Genomic DNA, 23,414 nt, shown 5'->3' on the forward strand with positions numbered 1-23,414 from the left:
AAAATAGTAACTAGCAGTTATTGAATAGTCTCATATTGACAGGCTTGGGCTAGGGAGCTTTATGTTCGTTTTTTACTTAATCCACATGACCATCTTGTATGGAAAGCTTTATTACTTTTTAGATAAAACCAAGGTGCACAGAAGTCAGCTGTGTATAAGCACACGTCTAATAAGGTGAAGAATGAAGATCTGGTCTCTGGTCTGACCCCAAAGCCCATACCCACTTCATTAATTATGCTACTTGACAATTTATACCAGCCTTATCTAAACATAGAATGTATAAATATACAGAAAGTGATTTCCAAATTTAGAAACAATTAAAAAATTAAGAAGTATATTATATGTCAAAAAAATCAAAAGCACTTTTAAAGTCAACCATTCTACCAACATGCCAGACTCACTTGTCATCGATGCTATTCTGATAATAAATATGCAAAAGTTTGTCCTTTATCCAGCTGACTTTCTCTGCAGCTTCCTTTCCTGCTTCACCATGAAGACAGTATTTCTTATAAAGCTGAGCCAGACCCATCATAGCTTCTTTTCTTACTCGCCACTAAAAAGTATAAAGTTTATTGAATGAGCAAGATACCAAACTTTAGTATACAAATCTGCAAAAAGTGGCATTTCTTCACTAGGTTTTACAATCAGACTTACATGTACCTAAGTTGGCATAATACTTATTCTCCTAAGAAGCAACAAATTGCTTTACCAATAATTTTGAATATTCCTATTCATAAATCAGACTGTTATTCTTTCTAAAATATATGCCCCAGTTTTAAAACTGATGAAAACGTAAAAGATAAAGTATGTGATTTACCCTGCAACCAAAAGCCCTATTATCTGTAATGTTTTATCCTAATTACATTCCTTTTGATATTAACTCAGAATAAAAATAAAATTTAGTATCAGGATCCTAAATTACAAAGTTGGAAAGCACCTTAGTGATCATTTTAAGTGAACTTCTTTACTTTATAGATTAAAAGGGCAAATGATTTACCTAGCCACATACTAGTTAGTGGAAGAAGACTCTTTGGGACTTCTAGAGACTGGAACAGTCTGCTAGGAGGAAAGAAAGGTGGCAGGAAGAAGGTTGATAAAAAAAGGAGACTATAAAAACCTACAGTTAGAACCATGACAGTGAGATGTAATTTAAAAAAACTAAAAAAGATATTTGTCTCTCAACAAATCAGAGCACATAATCTTTGGTTTATTTACATTAATATTTCTTTACAATCTTTTGTATAATTTCCTCATTTTTAGGCTATTTAGATGGAATGAAACTTTGTTCCCATATAACACAACATATATGCCTTTGACATATCACACATGAAACCAAATAATGTAAGCAGTGAAATCTAAAAATAAGTCCTGTCCCCAAATTTCAGAAAGGCTATACACAAGGTCATCTAATTTACTGCACCAAAATTGGGGTCCTAAAAAAAATTCCAGTAGATGCTATTATGACCATATCACACAGCCTTAGGAAGATTCATTTATTCAACTCTTTCAGAAACTATAAACAAACATTAGCAGAAGCAGGAGTGACATGTTTCTAAAAGGAAGAAATAATACAAATGGTAATACCTTCAATCAAGTGTGTGTATGGAGGTGGGGGTGGGAGAATTACTAGCTAACCGACAGGTAGAGCTTCATTTCATTTAAATAAAAGCCAAGAGGAAAAACTTGTTCAAAGTTATAATTAGTGACACAGTTGAACATGTTAAATAGCGCCTACCTGACATACTTGCCTATTCTACCAAAATAGTTAGAAAGAACCTAAAGAATACCTTTGCTGTATTTTATAACCAAGAAATATAGTTTTACTCTGAAACTACTGCTAAAGGACACTGGTTTTACGAGGACAGTGTGTTTTCAACTATTCCCCAAATAAAACAGCACAATGAAAAGGTAACTTGTGTTCAAGTTGTTAATACGATGCCTGATCAGCCTGCCCTGCATGTCTGTCTCTGGCTTACAGTTGACACTATTCCTTAGCAACAGGTTTTGTTGTTCTTAGTACTAGTCTTCCTTAACAAATCATGTTTTTAACTATAACCACAGAGAGGAAATCACATAAAAAAGTATCTGAACATACAACTGTCACTATAACCCTTAGCATGGCATAGTGATATAGAAATATCACTTTCATATAAAGTATGATATTCTTTTAGCCCAATGAATGATAGATCCAGCTAAGTTTATGCAACGCGGTCACTTCTGAAAATGGTAACTGTAAGAAAAACAACATAGGTGATCACTCACTATTCTATTGAAACTCATAACTGAAAAGGTAAATTAAAACTTTAGAAATAATTTGTCTTTAGCAAACATTTTAAATATAATAAATTACAAAAGAATAAAATTCCTCAGATTTTACCCGTTTATCCAGTGTTCTTTCTCTTACAAAGCCAAGGAGCTGATCATTTACTAAGGCAAGGTCTCTTTTGGCAGCTGTTATTATAGTAACAATGACATCATGCCGAATAGCCTCTTCGGGATCATGTGACCTAACTTTCAAATACTCTGTAATAAGAGAAAAAAACTAAAGCTAAATGTTAGCTATGATACTTGTCATGTTCAGAATGACAGAAAAGACTAACACTTTAGGCTTCTATCCATACTGAAACAATGTTTGTAAAAAGTGGCATGAATTAAAATCATTTTTGATGTGACAATACCCTACATAATCACAAAATAAAATATACCACACTATTTCTTACTGGAGTCACATCTTAATAAATAATGTATTTTACCTCAACTATTGTGGAAAAGTCAAATCACAATGAAATATCTGATTTATATATTCAGAACTTAAGTTACAATACAAATTAAAAGAAGTAAAAGAAAAAGAGTAAAAATGCTTATAGCAAGTTTGCTGATGGGTATATTTCTGTATATTACACAATATAAAATACAGAGTAACTAGAATTCTATGACCTCTAAAAAAGATACTTAATTACAATACAAACAAAATAAAAACAAAAAATTATTCTTCTCTTTTGGTAAAATCTTTTATTTGCCAATACCAAACAAGCAAGTTCAAATGCTCAATGTTCAAGTTAAGAATGGGAAATTCTAGTCTCCTCCAGGAGATAATCACTTTCCGGATTATTATTAGTTATGTTTCTAAATTTAATTATCATATAGGTATAATGATTTGTGCCCAAACCCAATGTCTACCTCCTCTAACTATGATTTCCAAAAAATCCTGAAGGATTACAATATGAAGATTTCAAGAGTAATTTTATTGTATAAATATAAAAAATCACTTATCAGCCCAGGATTTATAAAAAACTGAAGTAGAGGCAGAGTTAAAACCTCTTCAGATACTAAATTTAAGGTCAAAGGTCACATCTAATATATATTTGTGTGATTACTCTCGTATTTATAATAAATCAGCCAGCTTACCTGTGAGATCCTTTGCTAAATCTGGGTGATTCATTAAACAGTGACTGGCAAATTTCACACTTTCTAACCTCACAGGAACGTGAATGTCATTAAATCTACATGGAAAGGGTAGTTGAAGATTAGTTGTAAGGCAAAATAATTATTTTCAAATAAATAATTATTTTCATATCTACATTACATAAGTGCCTATAAACAACAGTTACCAATAAAAAAGTGTGTTACTTTATAATAACAGTATGTTCTGAAGGGAGAAAATAAAAAAAATACATATTTTCACAAAAACATTTTTGAAAACACAATGTCTACCATGCTAAAACAAAAGTATAAACACATCCCCCAACCCAAACTACATACTTTGTGGAGCCCCAAATTTAAGAGCCTAGTTATAACACAAAACAAAAAATAAAAATTTAAAACCTACAAAATCTACTTGATAAAAGTTAAAAGGGGAAAATACTGGACGAAGAGGTAGAAAACAAATCATATGAGAGGCAGATCTAGAACTTCAAAGGTAAGTTCATAAAATATATGTGTCATAACTGCCTTACAACAAAAAAGTTTCATATGCTGGGACAAACTTGTATTAAAGTACTCTTTCAAAGGTTTAGTGTACTGTAAAAATGCAGTAAATATGAAACACCACATGTAGATCACAGCCTGTACATAATAAAGGTAAACTTAGCAAATCTCAAATTTAAAATTATGGGCAATTTAAAAACAACTGTTAATTATAAAAATCTGTTTTTAAAAAGCAAAACTATTTTTAAAGTAATCTCATAAGATAACCAATTAAAGTTATATAATAAATGCCTTTTTAAAAAAATATTTTTAAAATTTATTTGAGAGAGAGAGAAAAAGAGAGAGAGCACAAGCAGGGGAGAGGCAGAAGCAGACTCGCTGCTGAGCAGGGAGCACTCTGCCCCAGGATCCTAGAACTATGGCCCAAGCCAAAGGCAGATGCTTAACTGACTGAGCCACCCAGGTGCCCCAATAAACGTCTTAATAAATAAAGCTTACTTTTTTCTTACTTTCCTAAGTAAAGACTAAAATTACAATAATTTTAGGATTTATAAATTTTCTTTTTTTTTTAAACATTTGTTTTTAAGACTTTATTTATTTATTTGACAGAGACAGAGAACACAAGTAGGCAAAGAAACAGGCTCCCTGTTGAGCAGAGAGCCCAATGTGGGGCTCGATCCCAGGGCCCTGAGATCATGACCTGAGCCAAAGGCAGAGGCCCAACCACTGAGCCACCCAGGCTTTTCTAACTGCCAGAGAAAAATGAAAACATTACCATTTACGATCAACTAAATTACAAAGTATCAAAACACTTATTGCTAAATAATTAAGGGAAATAATACAGTAAAACAGATACACTGGTAATACTTCTTTGTTTTAATGAATTCAATGAATGAATGCTTCATATGTAGAAATATGAAGGAGACTGACTATTAGAAATATCAGTGAATATAAAATTATGAATATAAGAAGTTTCTTACAGTTGATTTAGTTTTTATAAGTTATTGGTTTTGCTATAAACATCGATGCAATCACAAGGACAGAATCACTCCTCTTTTGTTTATTGACGAGTATAGTTGTTAGTTGTTTCATTCCCTCTATTTTAAGTTGTCATAAAATCAAGTTTAATTATTCAAAATAGCCAGCATTTACAGACCTTCAAAATGGCCTGGTCTAAGCAAATTAAGATAGTCAGTGTCAGAGATTTCTCAAATATCAAAATATAACTGGCAAATCTAACTTGGGATCATTATAATGAACTTAAGAAAATTTCTAAGCCCACCTTCTGAATCAGCTGAATTAAACAATGATGAATCTTAAATATTCTCCAGAATACTAAGAGTAAAAACAGACTTTTCATGGTCTGAAGCAAGAAACATGTAAATGGAATGCAAGAGGGAATTTGATAAATTTCAAAGATATTTTTTAACCTTATCATCAAGTTGAATAGATCCTAATAATTCTAAGTTCTCGAGAAGGAACATTAAAAATTATCTGAATCAAGAGCGTCATTTTCAATTTCAAAATCGTACTATAATACCAAATTAGTTCATAACATACATCATTCAATTAGATAAGCTACAGATCTAAACAATAAACACTAGTAAATGAATACATTATTGGACTGAAAAATGGCATGGGCTGGATCATTATGTCTTCAGTCTCATGATTTAAAAATCTTAAGATGGAACATTCTCAGATATTGCCTACCTATTTATTCTAATGACATTATTGTAGCACAGGAAGATTAAAAAGTGTTATGTGGTAAATAATAAGCATTCTTCATAAAAAATCTGATGTGTAACTTGTTCTCCAAGGAAGAGCAATAGACACTTAAAAAACAAACAAACAAACAAAAAACCCACCACATATCAATTAAAGTTTTGGTACGAGTGGTTTTAATCAAATGGACCATACTGACTGGCCTCCAAAACATACAAGTCAGAATCCATAGAATTATATATTCTCTTACCGTCCAAGAAAACACTGCCAAAGAGGACGATTCTGTGTTGCCAAATCCGAATCTTTAGAACCAAATAATTTAGCTAAAAGTCGAACAACAGCTAATCGCTCTTCTCCATCATTGCTCTAAGGAAAAAGAGAAAATAAATGAAGCCAAAGTTTATTCATCAGATTACAGAAAACAACATGAATCATTCCTGAGAAGCTACAGTTTCCTATTTCCACTTACAACGATGAGAACTTTAAAATATCATATGCTCTCATTTACTATGTAGAAATTGATGTGATTCCATGTCACATCATCTTGTTCTTTGTTCTTATTTTACACCCCCTCCAACTGCTAATTTATGCTTACTTCACTGCTTATTTGCAATCTACACAGACACTGTAGAAATACTAAGATAATCATTCAATTCTAACATTCTCTAAGAGTCTTGGAAAAAATTCTGTGAAAGGCAAAGCTGCAAATAATTCCCACCCTGGTAAGTTTTCTTTTCTTTCTTTCTCTTTTTTTTTTTTTTAAGTAGGCTCCACATCCACTGTGGAGCCCAATGTGGAGCCTGAACTCAGCTCTGAGATCAAGAGTGCTTAACAGGCTAAGCCACCCGGGAGGCCCCCATCCTACTAAGTTTTCTTATAAGAAATCGTTCTGCCATTTGAACTCCAACATAAACTCCTACCAATTAAGGTTTTAAACTTTTTTTATTTTTTTTAAGATTTTATTTATTTATTTGACACAGAGAGAGAGATCACAAGTAGGCGGAGAGGTAGGCAGAGAGAGAGAGAGAGAGAGAGAGGGAAACAGGCTTCCCGCTGAGCAGAGAGCCTGATGTGGGGCTCGATTCCAGGACCCTGGGACCATGACCTGAGCCGAAGGCAGAGCCTTTAACCCACTGAGCCACCCAGGCGCCCCCCAATTAAGGTTTTGATATATGAAATTTTAATCAAGGATCCCCTAGGGACCTGGGGTAGCTCAGTCGACCAGGATTCTGCCTTTGGCTCGGGTCATGGTCTCAGGTTCCTGGGATCCAGCCCCACATCAGGCTTCCCGCTCCCCTTCTCTCTCTCTCTGTCCTCCCCCAGCTCTTGCTCTGGCTCCCTCACTCTTGCTCTATCTCAAATAAATACATAATCTTGAAAAAAAACAAAACAAAACAAAAACGGAGATCCCCTAAGTTACTGGAGAAAATAACACTGAAGAATGTCATGATTTAGGAAAACTCACTTTCATTTTTTAAAAAGATTTTATTGACTTATTTGACAGAGGGAGACAGAGAGAGAAGGAACACAAGCAAGGGGGGGCAGGGTGGGGTAGGGTGGGAGAGGGAGAAGCAGGCTCCCGTGGAACAGGGACCAAGACACGGTGGGAGCCAGACATGGCACTTGATTCAAGAACCCTGGGATCATGACCTGAGCCAAAGGCAGATGCTTAACAGCTGAGCCACCCAGGCACCCCAGGAAAACTCATTTTAATAGAATAACAAGAATATTAAGAAGATCTAAAAGGTCAGCAAAACAGAACATTATTAAAAAATCAAAACTTAGTTTGAAATTTTTTTTTATAAAGACCTCCAATTTTCTTATCCTGAATCAATATATGCTATGAATTGTTTCAGTTTCACTAGTGATGTCACATCTTACTATAAATTAAGTTATTCTGAAACCATGTAAAATGTGAAACTTTAAAAACCACATATTGACTAGGAAAATAAAGGCAGTAACAAAAAGCAATTGCTAATTTTCTCAACCATTCATATACAATGTGTGTCTACAGTAATACCAGATATCCAATAAAAAAATACTCATGGAAAAAGCAGGGTAAAAAAATAAAGAACATGGGATATGGTCTTTGTTACGAATAGTTTATCTTTCAGGAAAAGCAGTTTTGTGGGTAAAACAGGCACCCTTATCAAAGAGGTAAAAATGAAAATGGTATAAAGCTTTAATATTTGTAATTAAAAAAACTGTTTTCTTTGACAAAATTTTTCTCAAGCAATGTGACCACAACACAGATCAGGACCTTTTAGTAAATCCAATCAACTAACCAACACGACTTTTTTTTTTTTTGAAGAAAAATCAGTCTACTGCCTAAACGTCAAAAACTAAATTAATTGGAAGTTTTATCCTACTTGTTTGTGACTACTTCAGTGACTTAGTGATTATTTCAAACGATGTGACATTTTATATTTATATTTTTAACTACTGAAACTGAGCAACAACTTGCCCTCCTACCTTATAAAAATTTAAAATACATTTCTTGAGTGAGGTTGGAATATGATTATAGTGATGGTAAACTGATTTTGGTGCAAAAACCATTTGGTGTCTCTGAGGTGGTGTCTCAGTCCACACACAGAAACCTAGAAAACTAGTTCTTAATTCCATCCCCCATCTATCATGGCAATCTTATTTAAAGACTGAAGAGGTGTGACTTTTCATATTCACACTCTATTGACAGAAAATATTTTAATGCTTTATACCTAGAAATAATTTGGTATGGAAACATCTTTAGGCTGTTAAAATAAAAATATTAAAAAGTGACACTAAACCTTGTTCTTCATTTAATATTTTTCAAGTAATAGATTTTCTTAGAAGCTTGGTACAATGTCCTTTTATACTATAAGTGATAAATATTTATAATAAAGACAATATGGACAATTCTTTATTTTTTTGGAGGGGGAGAAGAGGAAGAGGGAAGAGAGAATCTTAAACAGGCTCCATGTCCAGCGCTTTTGAGTGGGGTAGGGTGGTAGAGAGGGTGAGAAACAGACTCCCCACTAAGTGCATAACCCAATGGGGCTTTATCTCACAGCCCTGCGATCATAACCTGAGCAGAATGCTTAACACCAAGTGAGTCATGCAGGCACCCCCAACATGGACAATTCTTAACCATCATGTATATATACTGAAAGAGTCTGAAAACTGGAGTTCTAACAAGTCCGTTTTAACTGTGCAACTAGGCAAAATTATTTCATCTTAAATTTTTCATCTCAAAACTCAAAACTATAATGTTGGTCCTAACTAAACCACAGTTTAAAGATCAAATAAGATATTAGATATAAAAAACCTTTCACAAAGTTGAAAATATTGAGCAAATGTAAGCTGTTATCTCACATAGTTCAATTGGAACAGGGGATCGAGTGTCATAAGTTTTTCGTATTTTTTGAGGAGTTATGAATCCCTTGTTTACTTGGCTATAAAAAATAAGATATGCCCCAAGTCATACAGTAAAAGTTTTGTCCTTGATCTATACTATGGAAGGTTCATGTCGTTATAATCAAGATCCTTTGAGCAGTCAGTTTGAAATGTTTTGATGTTTGAAAATGTATCTACCTAATAATAAATACTATTTAATAATAATATATATTACAGGGTGCCTGGGTGGCTCAGTGGGTTAAGCCGCTGCCTTCGGCTCAGGTCATAATCTCGGGGTCCTGGGATCGAGTCCCACATCGGGCTCTCTGCTCGGCAGGGAGCCTGCTTCCTCCTCTCTGCCTGCCTCTCTGCCTACTTGTGATCTCTGTCTGTCAAATAAATAAATAAAAAATCTTAAAAAAAAAAAAAAGTATTACAAGGGATAATACCATTTTTCAAATCTATTATTGTGTCACTCTGTTAATCAGATTTTAACAACTAAGAGAGTTATAATTTTCCCATGTAACTCTATTACACCTAGATGAGACTGTTTTACTGAAATGATTAAAAATGTATACCTTAACTAACTGTAAGAAGATAAACTAAACTCCCATTTTATTCTTTTATAAGAGAAAAACAATATTTATATCTTTTACAGTTACATATAAATTTTTCTCTTAAAGCTTAAAAAACTTAAAACTTATAATCAGTCCTACCTTTAGTTTGAATTCAAGCTGCGGCATGACAGATAATAACAAATGAGGATCTATTGCAAAAAGTTCCTGAATCAGATCAAATACATGTTCTGACAAATCACTTACTGATGATCTTCCCAGCACCAGGACTTGATTGAAAAACTAAAGGAGATATTAAACAAAAATAAAATATCTATTTCACTTAAAAACTTGGACAGACTTTTTTTAATAAACCTGTCTAAAAAAGATATAATTAGGCATTACATATACAACTGAAGGAGATGAAACAGATTTCAGTTACTAATATATGATAGAATAGTCACTAAAACAGAATAAACCTCTAAATATCTAATTATGAATGTAATAGGGAAAAAGGAATTCAGTTGTTAGCTTTTTTTTCAAATTAAGATGGTATTTCTAGGAATCTTCCATAAAAACAAAACAACTTTGATAGTTTATGTAATCCACTATAAAAAATTTCATAGATAAATTTCCTTATAATAGAAAAATTTTAAAGTCTCAATCTTTTTGTTACTTAAGTCTGACTAATTTTGCCATGAGTTTAGTAATAAAGAATACTTAAAGGTGGGGGCTGAATTCTTATTTTTTTAAATGCCCAAAGTCAAAAAGATTTTGACTAAGAGTATCAAGAGAAAAAAAGTGATGATACCAAAGCTAACTGATAATTTAAAAGAATGCTAGAAAGAAACAAAGAGAATATCAAAAGCACAAATTAAAAGATGCCTAACGTTCCCTGACAATACACATACACACGTAGGAAAAAAATATTATATTTAAAAATGCTAGAGGCAGCTGCACATAACTGATGTAGCCTGTATATTTGGTAGTATCATCAAACAATATATTTCCTTTGAAAACCAACACATGTTAAAAATTCGAAAATATTACACTTACTATGCACACCTTGGAAAAATAAAAAAATAGTTTTAAAAAATACACATATACAAAAATGACCACGCATAGAACACTAATTCTGGAAGGATATACTAAAGTCTACTTTAATGGTTATTTCTGAAAACCGAGATTAGGGTATCCAGAGTTGAAGAGAGACACTTTCCACTATATATTCTTTTGTGAAAAGAAACTTTTCTTCTACCATGTTTAAATATTAGTTTAGTAATATAAATAATACTAATAATTCATACCATTAATATACTCTCACCTGGGTTTTTATATGTGGAAAATAATTCAAAAACAGATAAATGTTATACTGAAGAAAATAGCTATTAAAGGAAAACACTGAAATAATCTAAATGCAAAATAATAAGGAACGGTTAGATAAATTATGGATATATGTCAATTTAAAGAAATATTTATAGTCATTTATATTAAAAAGAGATAATTTCAAAATAGAGAAAAATCATATAAATACAGACAATTCAAAATTTTACACAGAGTATGTGAAAAAATAGACATGAATGTGAGCAAATGTGCAAACAATGGAATGAACTGCTATATTAGTAAGAATTAAAAATTTTTTATTGTCACTTATTGATTTTTTTTAAGTTAAAAAAACTTCAATAAAGAAGAAAGTATTTTTATTAATATACAACAGCTATTTAAGAAAGAAAGAAGAGTTCAGAGGAATGACCTAGAAAAATAAAGGTAAAGAAGGAAGGAGAAAGTGAAAGAGATCAGCATACTCAGGAGATAAAAAGTTAAATATAAAGGCAGCAAAAGAGGGGTGGGAGTTGTGGACAAGTTTTTATAAGATATACTCTTACGCCATTTAAAAATAATGTCAAAGCTTACACAGTTATATTGGATTTGGTCACATCTGGATATATCAGTTCTTTTATGTATTTGTTTTAAATAGATGAAACCGTTTATAGGCTACACGAAACTGTATGTGAAAGGTCTCATTAATTAATACAATGGATTAATAATTACACAATTATGGAATAAATATAAACAGAAATACATACATTGGCAATGCATGCCTCAATAGTTTGGACTGTCCTTTTCAGTAAGACTTTTGCAAGGTCAAAGGACTGTTTATTTAAGTTCTGAAACACAATAAAAATATGCAAGGTTACAAATGAATTTGTGAGTTTATGAGAAAGAACCATGATAACACTATAATCTTCAAATTGCCAAACTATAAAGCAAAAAATATCACTGAACCCCATTCAAGGTTTTACCTAATATTCTCTAGTCAAGTGGTCTTAAATGCAGAAGTTGCAAATAGCACTATAAATAAAAACCTAAAATATACTAGACAGCCAAAGTCGAACTCTTTTTTTTGTTTAGTTTTATTAAACTGAAAATGGACCTAAGGCTTTTCGGGTTTGTTAACCAATCTGACCCGCCAATTATACCCCTGTATTCTAAATAAATACACCAACCTCCCACCCTCCCAACCCCCATGTAACCCACCATCCCAAGTACTTCATTGTCTTATCAATGTGTGATCTAAGAAATAGTACACCTGGAAAGTGTTCCAAGAAAAACACTTGGTCAATTAAGATAGTTTTGAAACACGGATTACTGTGTTTGCCCCTCAAGATTACCAGTGCACTATAACAAATTAAAGGGTCTGAGAAAGGCCACAGAAAAGACATATTCAATTTTTAAAAACACATTTGGAAATGGATTTCTTATTTTAAAGAGTACCTATCAGCATCTCTACACTTTGAAGTTTTGGACTAAACAGATTCATTCACCATCATCTTGCATCTCTTCCAAAAAAGAGGCTGGGAAACCCTATACTCTAGGTGAGTAATCAGCAACATTTTTATGCAAAGAACCAGATGGAAATATTAGGCTTTTTGAGTCCTACAGTTACTGCTGCAACTACACAATTCTGCTGTTGAGTGTGAAACAGCCACAGACAAAATGAAAATGAATGATGATGGCTGTATTCAAAAAAACTTTTCATATAAATGGGTAATAAACTAGATTTGTTCTACAAGACATAGCTTCTTGACCCTTGCTCTAAGATTTTATTCCACTGAAAAAAGGGTAAGAAATTAGTTCAAAATTAAGGTAACCTTTCTATTTCCTAAAACAGTATATATATTTCCTAATCATAAAAATACTAACTAGAATATAAACACCATATATGCTATTTATTCCTCTGTTTTTCCCCTCTTATTTTGCCTGATATGTCCCCCCCACCATTACTCTTAAAATTTTGGCAAATTAAAGATTCATTTGAATTAATAAAATGCAAATAATATTTGGAAGCAAAAGAAAAACTTCTAATTAATTGCATTAGATAAGTGCATTATTAGATACACTGTTATCTAACATCTGATAATAGGTCACTGAACCATTAGAAGAATATCAAAAATACGGTATAACTGAATCCAGCCCTGTGGTGGAGCTTGTGGAAAGCTAAGTCCTTCAGGTCCTTAGGAAGAAGTAACAGAGAAAAACAGAAAAACCAAACAGGGAGAAATATACAGCTATGAATCATCTCTTTCCCCTTAACATTAAACCGTACAGTTCCTGCTTCTGCACAAATCTTTTTCTGAAAATGCCCAAGAAAAATGGATTCTGAGAATTAATACAATTCCTATGTCCCACATCTGTGTTACAAAGAAGGAACTACATTTTCCTTCCCAAAAAATCCTACAACAAACAAACAAAAAAAACCCAAAACAAAAAACAAACACCTAACCAAGACAGTACTTTCTAATTCCCACATTACAGGTAAGTGAATGTGAAAGATTTTTGTGTTCCTGAAAACAGGAAGCACTTTACTGAATGAAAATCTTCTATAATATATGTTAATCAATAAATCTCCTAAAAACAATACCTCTAAGACTGATGTGTGTTACAGTATTTTGTTGGGGCTAGAAAATGAGAGTGGGAATAATTATGTGAAATTGCAAACGGTGGAAAACAATTATGTTTTATATGTGTAGTACTATCTTTAAACATAGCCCTTAATATCTTCATATTATACAGACCTTATGTGCAGGAATGAGGTTAATAAGAATGGAGTCCAATAATTCTTGAGTAACTCCATCACCTTCCATGATGATAGAACTCATCAAGTCTAGCATGTGCATTTGTACCTTCTTATTGTGGCTATTGCTTAAAGGAAAAAAAAAAATCAGGCTTGAAAATTATACTTCCCAGTTTAAAACAACGATCTCAGATAAAAGAATTGTTACTTGAAGAAAGCATACTAATTAATGGCAAAGAAATTGTGACTGTTCTATTTACGTTCTCGGTGTTCTATTTACGTTCTCGCTCTGCTAACTAGAACAACAGCTTAAGGTATTGTTGTAAAGTAGTTTACAAAATCAAAGACTTTTAAAATGAATTAAGTCATCACACAATTAGGAGTCAAAGAGTGGGTTAAATCAACCAAACAAAAACATCAACTTCAAAGAAAGGACATCCTGCTTATATGTCCCCAGATTTTAAAAGGTGATAACATTTAAATTAAGAAAACAAAAAAAACTACACGATAATGATAATAGACAGTTTTTTATCCTTTTACATATTAATACGCTTTCCAAAATGAAACTATAAACACCCAAAAAACCTTAGCCAATACAAGTAATTTTAGCTATAATATCTTTGTCGCTAGAGATTTTAGTTTACCGATACTGAAAATCAAAAGTCTGATATAAAATTTTTAACAGAATTTATGACTAGAAGTTTCTGAAAATGTCATTTAGGTATCTCACAAAGAATTTCAAACAAAATGAGAAGTCAACAAGGTATAAAGCCTAGAATCAGCTTTAGTCCTACTTTCTAAGCCATGCCAGTGAAGTATCAACTGTAGGCCTCCTCAATAAATACATCTCTACCGCTGATCCAGTACTTAACCTAAGAAGATTGGCTATAAAACTGCTAAAAACGAGTAGAACATCTAGGCTTCTCTCTGCCCACATCTTAACTAAAGACTTGAAATATCCATTTTCACATTTATCAGATATATATGTAGAGATAAATCAAGAGAAATGATACAATTTAGTGATACTACAGATACAGGGATATAGAAAAGTTTAAATCAAGGCAAAATTCTAACATCATTTATGTATCTCTTACTTTTTAATTTTTTTATTATTATTTAAAAGATTATTTATTTGACAGAGAGAGAGAGATCACAAGTAGGCAGAGAGGCAGGCATAGAGAGAGAGAGAGGAGGAAGCAGGCTCCCTGCTGAACAGAGAGCCCGATGCGGGACTCGATTCCAGGACCCTGAGATCATGACCTGAGCTGAAGGCAGCGGCCTAACCCACTGAGCCACCCAGGCGCCCTTTATTATTATTTTTTAAAGATTTTATTTATTTGAGAGAGAGAGATCACAAATAGGTAGAGAGGCAGGCAGAGAGAGAGGGGAAGCAGGCTCTCTGCTCAGCAGAGAGCCCGACATGGGGCTCGATCCCAGGATGCTGAGACCATGACCTGAGCAGAGAGCAGAGGCCCAACCCACTGAACCACCCAGGCGCCCCTCTCTTACTTTTAAAAAAATTAACCTGAAATAATGTATAAGAGACCTGTTGAACACTTGGTGGTAAAATGAAAGATGAAAATTTCTGAAGCTGGTGGAAAAATTCTCACATTAGATACAGTTTCCTCCAAGTTTTAGAAAGATACCACTATAGCATACCCACTTTCAAATATCCTGTTTACTAAAGGCCAAGATCATGAAGGATCAACTATATAGTGTCGGGGGGAGTGTGTGCAAGGGTGAAAAAATAGAAATATTCAGACTGATGCAAAAAAACTGAAGAGAGTATTTAACTCTCAGACCCAAATATACTTACAGAAAGGAAAGAATTAGAGTGAAGAGAAACAAAGCAGCTTAAAATGATTTCCACTGGTTCTAGTCAAGATTCAATAATTGGGTAGGACTTAACCTCCTACCTCAAACTAACTAAAAAACTGAAGAAAATACACGAAATGACAGTTTTCAGACACTGCACATCATGCACATGTTGCTCAGAGAGGAAAACATTTTCCAGGCTGCAGTAAGGGAAGGGAAGATACTGACAGAGCCTAGTGGTTTTTCTAAGTCTGGAAAGACTAGAGTTTGCAGGGCAGAAGATCAGAGGGGGAGACCTATTCAGAAAGCAGGTCTGTAAAGGTATCCCTGAGTCTTCAAGTGCTTGCTTACTGATCAGTACATGTATGTGAAGAAATGTCTGGAGTCTGGGAAAGGCACCACCTGAAAGGAGCAGAGGGAATAATCCTTGGAATTTACAAAGGTCTTAGAATAGAACATGTTCCAACCAAACTGGAAAATCTCACAATTCATAGGGTATCTTGTAATCAGAATGGTAAACCCACATATCCAAGCTCAACGAGCCCCAGGCACAAGAAAAAGAAAACTCCACCATGGTACATCATAATCAAATTGTTTAAAACCAGCAATGAAGAGAAAAATCTTAAAAGTAGGTAGAGAAAAAAGATACATTATGACGGAGGAACAAAGATTAAAAATGACAAAACTTTTCACTAGAAACAATGAAAACCAGAAAATGGAGCAACATCTTTAAAAGTACTAAAAGAGAAAAAACAAACAAACAAACGAAGAAAAAGAAAATAGCCTATCAATGTATAATTTTTACCATGAAAATAACTTTCAAAAATGAAAGTGAAATAAAGACATTTTCAGACATACAAAACCAAAAGAAATCTATCAGCACCTGATCAGAATTATAGAAATGTTAAAGAAGTCCTTCAGACTGAAGAAAAACAATACCACATAGAAATCTGCGTTGACACAAAGAAATGAAGAACACCAGACAAATGGTAAATGTGTCAGTAAATACAAAATAATGAGTTCCTCTTTCAAAAGGCAAGTCTTTTAAAATTTATTTGTTTGAGAGAGTTGTCCGAGAGAGACCAGGAGAGCGCAAGCAGGGGAAGGGGCAGGAGAGGGAGAGAATCTTTAAGCAGACTCCCTGTTGAGCAGGGAACACATGGCTCAATTCCTGGATCCCAAGATCATGACCTAAGCCAAAGTCAGGAGCTGGCCACTCAACCGACTGAGCCACGTTGGCGCTTCCAAAAGCCAAGTCTTTTATTTACTCCTAGCTCACTATGAATTAATTAATTAGGTCAACAACAAACTTACATCTTTAGGTGTAGTTTATACAGTTTATCCTTTTTTTCATGCCTTCATTTAGTTGCCAAAGGAAGCTTTTTCTCATGCAGTCTCTTTATAAGCTTCCATTTCTACACCAGTTCAGTCTAGTTCTTTCCTATATATGCCAGGTTAAATTCTATTCCTACCACTCTAGGGAAACAGAAAGCATGATAGCACAGTATCCATAAAAAAAAAATCTACAGAAAACTCTAGAAGTGTGCTATCTAATATGGAAGCCAATAGCCACATGGCCACTGAAAACATGTAGTAGGGACAGAGCCACAAGTTGAAATAATAATGCTTTTGTGGGTGCCTGGGTGGCTCAGTCAGTTAATTGTTGGACTCCTGATTTTAGCTCAGGTCATGATCTCAGGGTCATAAATTGAACCCCATGTCAGGCTCCAAGCTCAGTGGGGAGTCTGCTTAAGAGTCTCTCTCCCCCTCTGCCCTTCTCCCTGCTCGCATATATGTTTGCCCATGCTCTCTCTCTTTAAAATAAATAAACCTTAAAAAAAATTAATGCTTTTGGATACTGTAGAATAAAGTATATTATTGAAATAAATCTAATTTGTTTCTTTTTAACCTTTCTTAACATGGTTACTAGAAAATTTAAAATTTATATGAGATACATTATGTTTGCATATAGTGCAATGCTGTAGAATGTATCTCATGATGATGCTGGGTTTACTATACCAAAAAAAACCAACAACAAACAAACACAAAAAACCCCCAAACAAACAAACAAATAGAAAACAAAATAAAAATAAAACAAAACAAAACACTGAACTGAAATCAGAGTTTAGGCTCTCCTGTTCAGTAATTTGTCCTTGGGCAAGCCACCACACTCCCTTCCCCTATGCATTAATTTCCCTATTTCTCCAAAGAAGGAGCAATGCTTAAGGTATTTTCCTTGCTTGAAAATGAGAAGTCAGTGTGCTTAACCACTGAGGTACTGATTTTCAGCACTCACTAATGCTATTTACAATACTTATAACTTCCACTTCATAATTTAATACTCATTACATTTATCACATACATCACATTTATGAGTCAACCAATATAACTGATACCTAAACTAAAATAGTGGTATAAAACCAAAAGCAGCTTTCAGACAACAGGTTTGGTTATTTTCCTCTTCATGCCAAGTCTTCTAAGGGAAACATTTCATTATAAATCTAAAAGATCACAGTCACAGGCAAAGTACACAATACTTCAAAATGCACAGCAAGGAAAGAGACAAACAGTAATGCTTAAAAAATAACTTACTTGATCACTGAGAAGAGAGTCCTAAAAAGCTGAATAAAAATTTCATTGCAATCTTCCAATTCGAAGCAGATGTTGTATGATTTAACCCAAGCTAAGTTCTTAAATAAATAAATAAATAATAGATATTTACACTTGCACAGAATAGCTACACAAAAGCAAATTCAATACTACAATTTATAGAATTACGAATCTCTATTAAAGCTTACAGAAGTATATAAAATTAAAGCTGTTAAAAGTTATCATATACTGTGACCTTTAAAAAGATGTATCTGTTGGCATTAACTTACTCTAGTGGAAAAATACTAAATTGTTAGAGATTAGTAGATATATATATATACTAAATATAAGCAAGTGAAAATTAATTCAACTTAATTCCTCTTCAGATTAGAAATAAAAACAGAAAGATGAAAATAGAGTTTCAAGTAATAGGTTTTTCAGTGGAATGTACTTTATCTTAAAAAAGACATTTTATTAAGTGGGATTTGTATAAAACAAAAAATTCATCCTACATTAAAAAATTACTGTAAGGAATTTTCTATTACATGAATAGTGTGATATTTATTAAATTTTATTTTTACCTCTAATAAATAAAAGTATCTATTAAACTGTGGGCTCTTTGTATCCTCCAAACCTTTTAATTGTCTGGTAATAAACAAAAATATGTCCTGTTAAAAAAAAATGATAAAATTAATTTAGATACAAATACTTATCATTCTTTCATAATACACTAATAATAGTCTGTATACATATTCTCCATTAAATACAATAAAAGAAAATTCTCCTTAGCCAAATGACTTGGGACTGGCTTAGTCCATTACTCCAGATAATGAGAACAAAGCAAATTATATCTTTTAAAAATGATAATAAAAATTATTACTGGCATAACTTTTTTGTCTTTCTCATTCTTGGAGAACCATAAATTCTCTATCTTGTTGCCCTTTCTTCTACTACAGAATGTCCACTTTACTCATTATCTTCATCTTGCCTCATGGCAAACAATTATCTTCATTTTAAGGACCTGGACAAGAGTCTTTCCATTACTATTTCCTACATGAAAATAGTAATTTTCAGAAGTTTGAATCTGATATGTGACCACAAACTTGTTTGGAACAAAAATAATAATAGACTGGTTCAAGGGTTGTGCTTTTCATAACAATAGTATGCCATTTCTTAGTAAGCTTTAAAAGCTTTTTTTTTTCCTTAAGAAGTTTTAACCCAAAATAGAATCAACATGCAAAAAAATGACTTTAGGACAATTGAAAAGAAGGCAGTTCAAAATACTAAAATTTGCCGGGAAAAAAATTATTAAGAATATGAAGTTAGCTCAAAGAGATCAATTTAAAAGAGTTCCTCAAACATTTTAAACAAAGGCAGAAACCTCTGAGATAAGCAGAATATAATTTTGCATGTACTGTGCAGGGTGAAAGAATCATCTGAATACATAAATTCTGTTACACTATTGTTTTATAAAGTGTCACTAACCTACTATTTATCCCTTCAATTCAATCACCTGGGCTTTGTGATGGGTTACCATGAAGGTTACATAGAGCAGACAGGGGTTAGTTCCGATCTACATCTTTCAATGCCTCAATAAAGATACCGGTCATTTTTGTGGATATACAATGAATTTTAACTGAATAATTCATCTGTTTTACAACTTAAGATATAATCTTATGATGATGACAGGTGAGTAATAATAAAAGCTAATTCTTAAAGATAAGCTAGAGTATAAAGTATAAAAGTAAACTAATTCTGTAAAGATTTTATTTACCTTAAGTTTATCATGGGAAGTATATGGAGCTTCTGGGGCATAGATTCGAAAAATGTCAGCCAAACAACATGCTACAAGGAGACGCACATCTTTATTGGGATTCCTGAGGAAAAATTCAGATGCAAGATGCAAGGCTAGTGGGAGATACTGCTGTTTTTCATCTTCTGAGTCCTGATCCATATCCATAAAAGTTTTTACTACCATCTGTAAAAGTACATAAAAAGAAAAAAATACTCAACTCCTGATATTTACAAATTAGAAGACATATATTTTTAAAAACTCATGTCCATTACAACACAAACTACTAGTTACTATCAGAGGATTCACAATCAATTTGTGTAAATCTTCATTTAAGACTGATCATTTTAGGTAAAATTTAACCCAGATAAAAAAATTCTTAGTCTCATACATACAACCAGATTCGTTTGATATTCTACAATATCATCAATTATGTTTCTTTTATATTTTATTATCAAAGCTGCCTTGATTTAGACTCTTTCAAACTGCTCTCATTTCACACTTTAGTAGGTTTTGGATTTCACAAAAGAAAACCATGTTTAAGCATTTTTATGTAGCTGTACTTTTTTTTTTAAGATTTTATTTATTTATTTGACAGAGATCACAAGTAGGCAGAGAGAGAGGAAGAGAAGCAGGCTTCCTGCTGAGCAGAGAGCCTGATGCGGGGCTTAATCCCAAGACCCTGGGATCATGACCTGAGCCTAAGGTAGAGGCTTTAACCCACTGAGCCACCCAGGCGCCCTGTAGCTGTACTTCTGATTAAAAGTTGTAATTATAAAATAACCTCTCTTATTGTTTGTAATTACAAAATTACCAAATGTACATTTTAGAATCACTCTAAAACAAAAACCAATGCTCATTATTTGGAAGAATACTGTTAAAATATTCATACTGCCCAAAGCAGTCTACAGATTCAATGCAATTCCCATAGAAAAATATATATATATAGTATTTTTTCACAGAACTACAATGAAAAATCCCAGAATTTCTATGGAATCACAAAAGACCCTGAATTGTCAAAGCAATTTTGAGAAAGAAGAACAAAGCTGAAGGTATCATAATCCCAGATTTCATGGCATACCACAGAGCTGTAATAATCAAAACTACGTGGTTAATAGGGGATGGGGAAAATGAGTGAAGGGAGTTGTAAGCACAGGCTTCCACTTATGCAATGAATAAGTCATGGGGATGAAAGAAATATTGTCAGTGATATCATAATGATGTTTTATGGTGAGAGATGGTAGCTACACTTGTGGTGAGCACAGCATAATGCATAAAGTTGTGGAATCACCATGCTGTACATATGAAACTAATGTAACACTGTGTGTCAATTACACTTTAATAAAAAGAAAAGAGAATTTAAGAAAAAACAAACCACTAGGGTATTAGCACAGAACATATAGCTCAGAAATAAACCCAAGCCTATATGGTCAATCAATCCACCAAAGAGGCAAGAATATGGGGAAATAACAGTTTCTTCAACAAGTGTCCACTGGACAGCTACATGCAAAAGAATAAAACTGGACCACACACAAATATAAAATGGATTAAAGACCTACATGTAATACCTGAAACCATAAGACTCCTAAAGGAAAACACTGGCAGTAATCTTTTAGACATTGACCTTAAGCAGTATTTTTCTGGATCTGTCTCCAAAAGTAACGGAAACAAAAGCAAAAATAAACTCCTGGGGGTGCCTGGGTGGCTCAGTGGGTTAAGGCCTCTGCCTTCAGCTCAGGTCATGATCCCAGGGTCCTGGGATCAAGCCCCACATCAGGCTCTCTGCTCAGTGGGGAGCCTGCTTCCTCCTCTCTCTCTCTCTCTCTCTGCCTGCCTCTCTGCTTACTTGTGATCTCTGTCAAATAAATAAATAAAATCTTTAAAAACCCCCCAAAATATAAATTCCTGGGACTACATCAAGCTAAAAAGCTTTTGCACAGCAAAGAAAATCATCAATAAGCCAAAAAAGGCAATCTATTGAATAGAAGATATTTATTTGCAAATGATATATCTGGTAAGGGGTTAATATCCAAAATATATAAAGATCCAGTAAGACCCAACAACAAAAAACCCGAATAATCTAATTTTTAAAAATGGGCAGAGGACTCGAACAGACATTTTTCCAAAGAAGATATCAAGATGGCCAAGACACATAAAAAGATGCTCAACTAATCACTAATCATCAGGAAAATACAAATGCAAACAACAATGCAATATCACCTCACACCCATCAGAACGGCTAGTATCAAAAATACAAGAAATAACAAGTATTAGAGAAGATGTGAAGAAAAAGGGCCCCTCCTGCACTGTTGGTGGGAATGTAAATGGGTGTAGCCACTGTGGAAAACAGCATTGAGGTTTCTCAAGAAATTAAAAATAGAAGTACCACATGCCCCAATAATTCCACTTCTGGGTGCTTACCTGAAGAAAATAAAAAACTAATTAGAAAAGATACATGCACCCCTACGTTTATTGCAGCATTATTTACAATAGCCAAGATACAGAAGCAACCTAAATGTCCACCGATAGAGAAGAGAATAAAGGCGATACACACACACACACACACACTCATACTCACACACTAGAATATTAATCTAACATAAAAAATAATGAAATCTTGCTATTCATGGTAACATGGATGAACCTTCAGGGTATTATACTAGGTGAAATAAATCATACAGAAGCTGACTTTATCATATGTATTGAATTTTATCATCTTTTTCTGGGCATGCTGAGGTGATCATATTTTCCTCCTAATTCTGTAAGTAAAGTAAATCTCACTGACTGGTCTTCTAATTTTAATCCAAGTTTCCATTCCTAAAATCTAATTCTAGCCCAAGTTTCCATTTTAAAATAACACCAACTAGGTTATAACACTTGTACATTGCTAGGTTTGAGATGCTATTATATTACTTCAATTTTTAATTTCAATTAAATTGAAATTGTAATTTCAATTACTTTATTCACAAAAGAAACTTACCTATAACAGAGATTTCTAAAGACAACTCTGTCCATTTTATTTTTTAAAAAATCTTTTAAAGATTTTTTGTTTTTCCTTATTTTAAAGAGACTGGATGAAAAGGGGGAAGGGCAGAAGGAAAGGGAGAGTATCTCAAGCATTTTCTGCACTAAGCATGGAGCCCAACATGGGGTTCAATCCCATGACCCTGAGATCATGACCCTGTCCCGAAACCAAGAGCTGGATTCTTAATCACCTGAGCCACCCAAGTGCCCCCAACCTTGTCCATTTTAGAAATGAGGTTGTACTGGCTTCAAACAAATTGATAAGTTATCCCTTTTTCCTTACTATAAGGAAAGTTTATAATAATGCTGCTTTTATCTTTCTTCCTTATATATTTAGTGAAAGTCAAATGCTCGACGAATTATAATGGAATTCAGAAAATTTTCTGGACTAAATGACAATGAAAATATAAACTATCAATAGTTGGGGGATGCAGTTAAAGTTGTACTTATAGGAAATTTAGAGCCTTAAATGTATAAACTACAAAAGAAGAATGAAAAACCAGTGATCTACATTTCCATTGCAAGCAGTTAGAAAAATACCAAA

The 23,414-nt window shown here is 33.3% G+C and overlaps 1 protein-coding gene across 2 annotated transcripts in view; it reads right to left on the bottom strand.

The window, feature by feature from the left end:
• PDS5A (PDS5 cohesin associated factor A) overlaps positions 1-23,414 on the bottom strand; it is a 143,060-nt gene that overhangs the window by 70,676 nt on the left and 48,970 nt on the right. For both annotated transcript variants that reach the window (XM_004764023.2, XM_004764024.3), the window contains exons 3-12: positions 19,829-20,032; positions 18,636-18,722; positions 18,058-18,155; positions 13,652-13,778; positions 11,663-11,743; positions 9,738-9,878; positions 5,900-6,015; positions 3,409-3,503; positions 2,378-2,523; positions 402-553 (exon numbers count right to left, since the gene is read on the bottom strand). In XM_004764023.2, coding sequence (XP_004764080.1) covers positions 402-553; positions 2,378-2,523; positions 3,409-3,503; positions 5,900-6,015; positions 9,738-9,878; positions 11,663-11,743; positions 13,652-13,778; positions 18,058-18,155; positions 18,636-18,722; positions 19,829-20,032 — 1,247 coding nt within the window. The remainder of the gene's footprint in view (positions 1-401; positions 554-2,377; positions 2,524-3,408; positions 3,504-5,899; positions 6,016-9,737; positions 9,879-11,662; positions 11,744-13,651; positions 13,779-18,057; positions 18,156-18,635; positions 18,723-19,828; positions 20,033-23,414) is intronic.

This window comes from Mustela putorius, unplaced genomic scaffold (genome assembly GCF_011764305.1).
Source record: "Mustela putorius furo isolate JIRA1106 unplaced genomic scaffold, ASM1176430v1.1 tig00000083_pilon_pilon_pilon, whole genome shotgun sequence".
In the NCBI taxonomy this organism is placed as follows: Eukaryota; Metazoa; Chordata; class Mammalia; order Carnivora; family Mustelidae; genus Mustela; species Mustela putorius.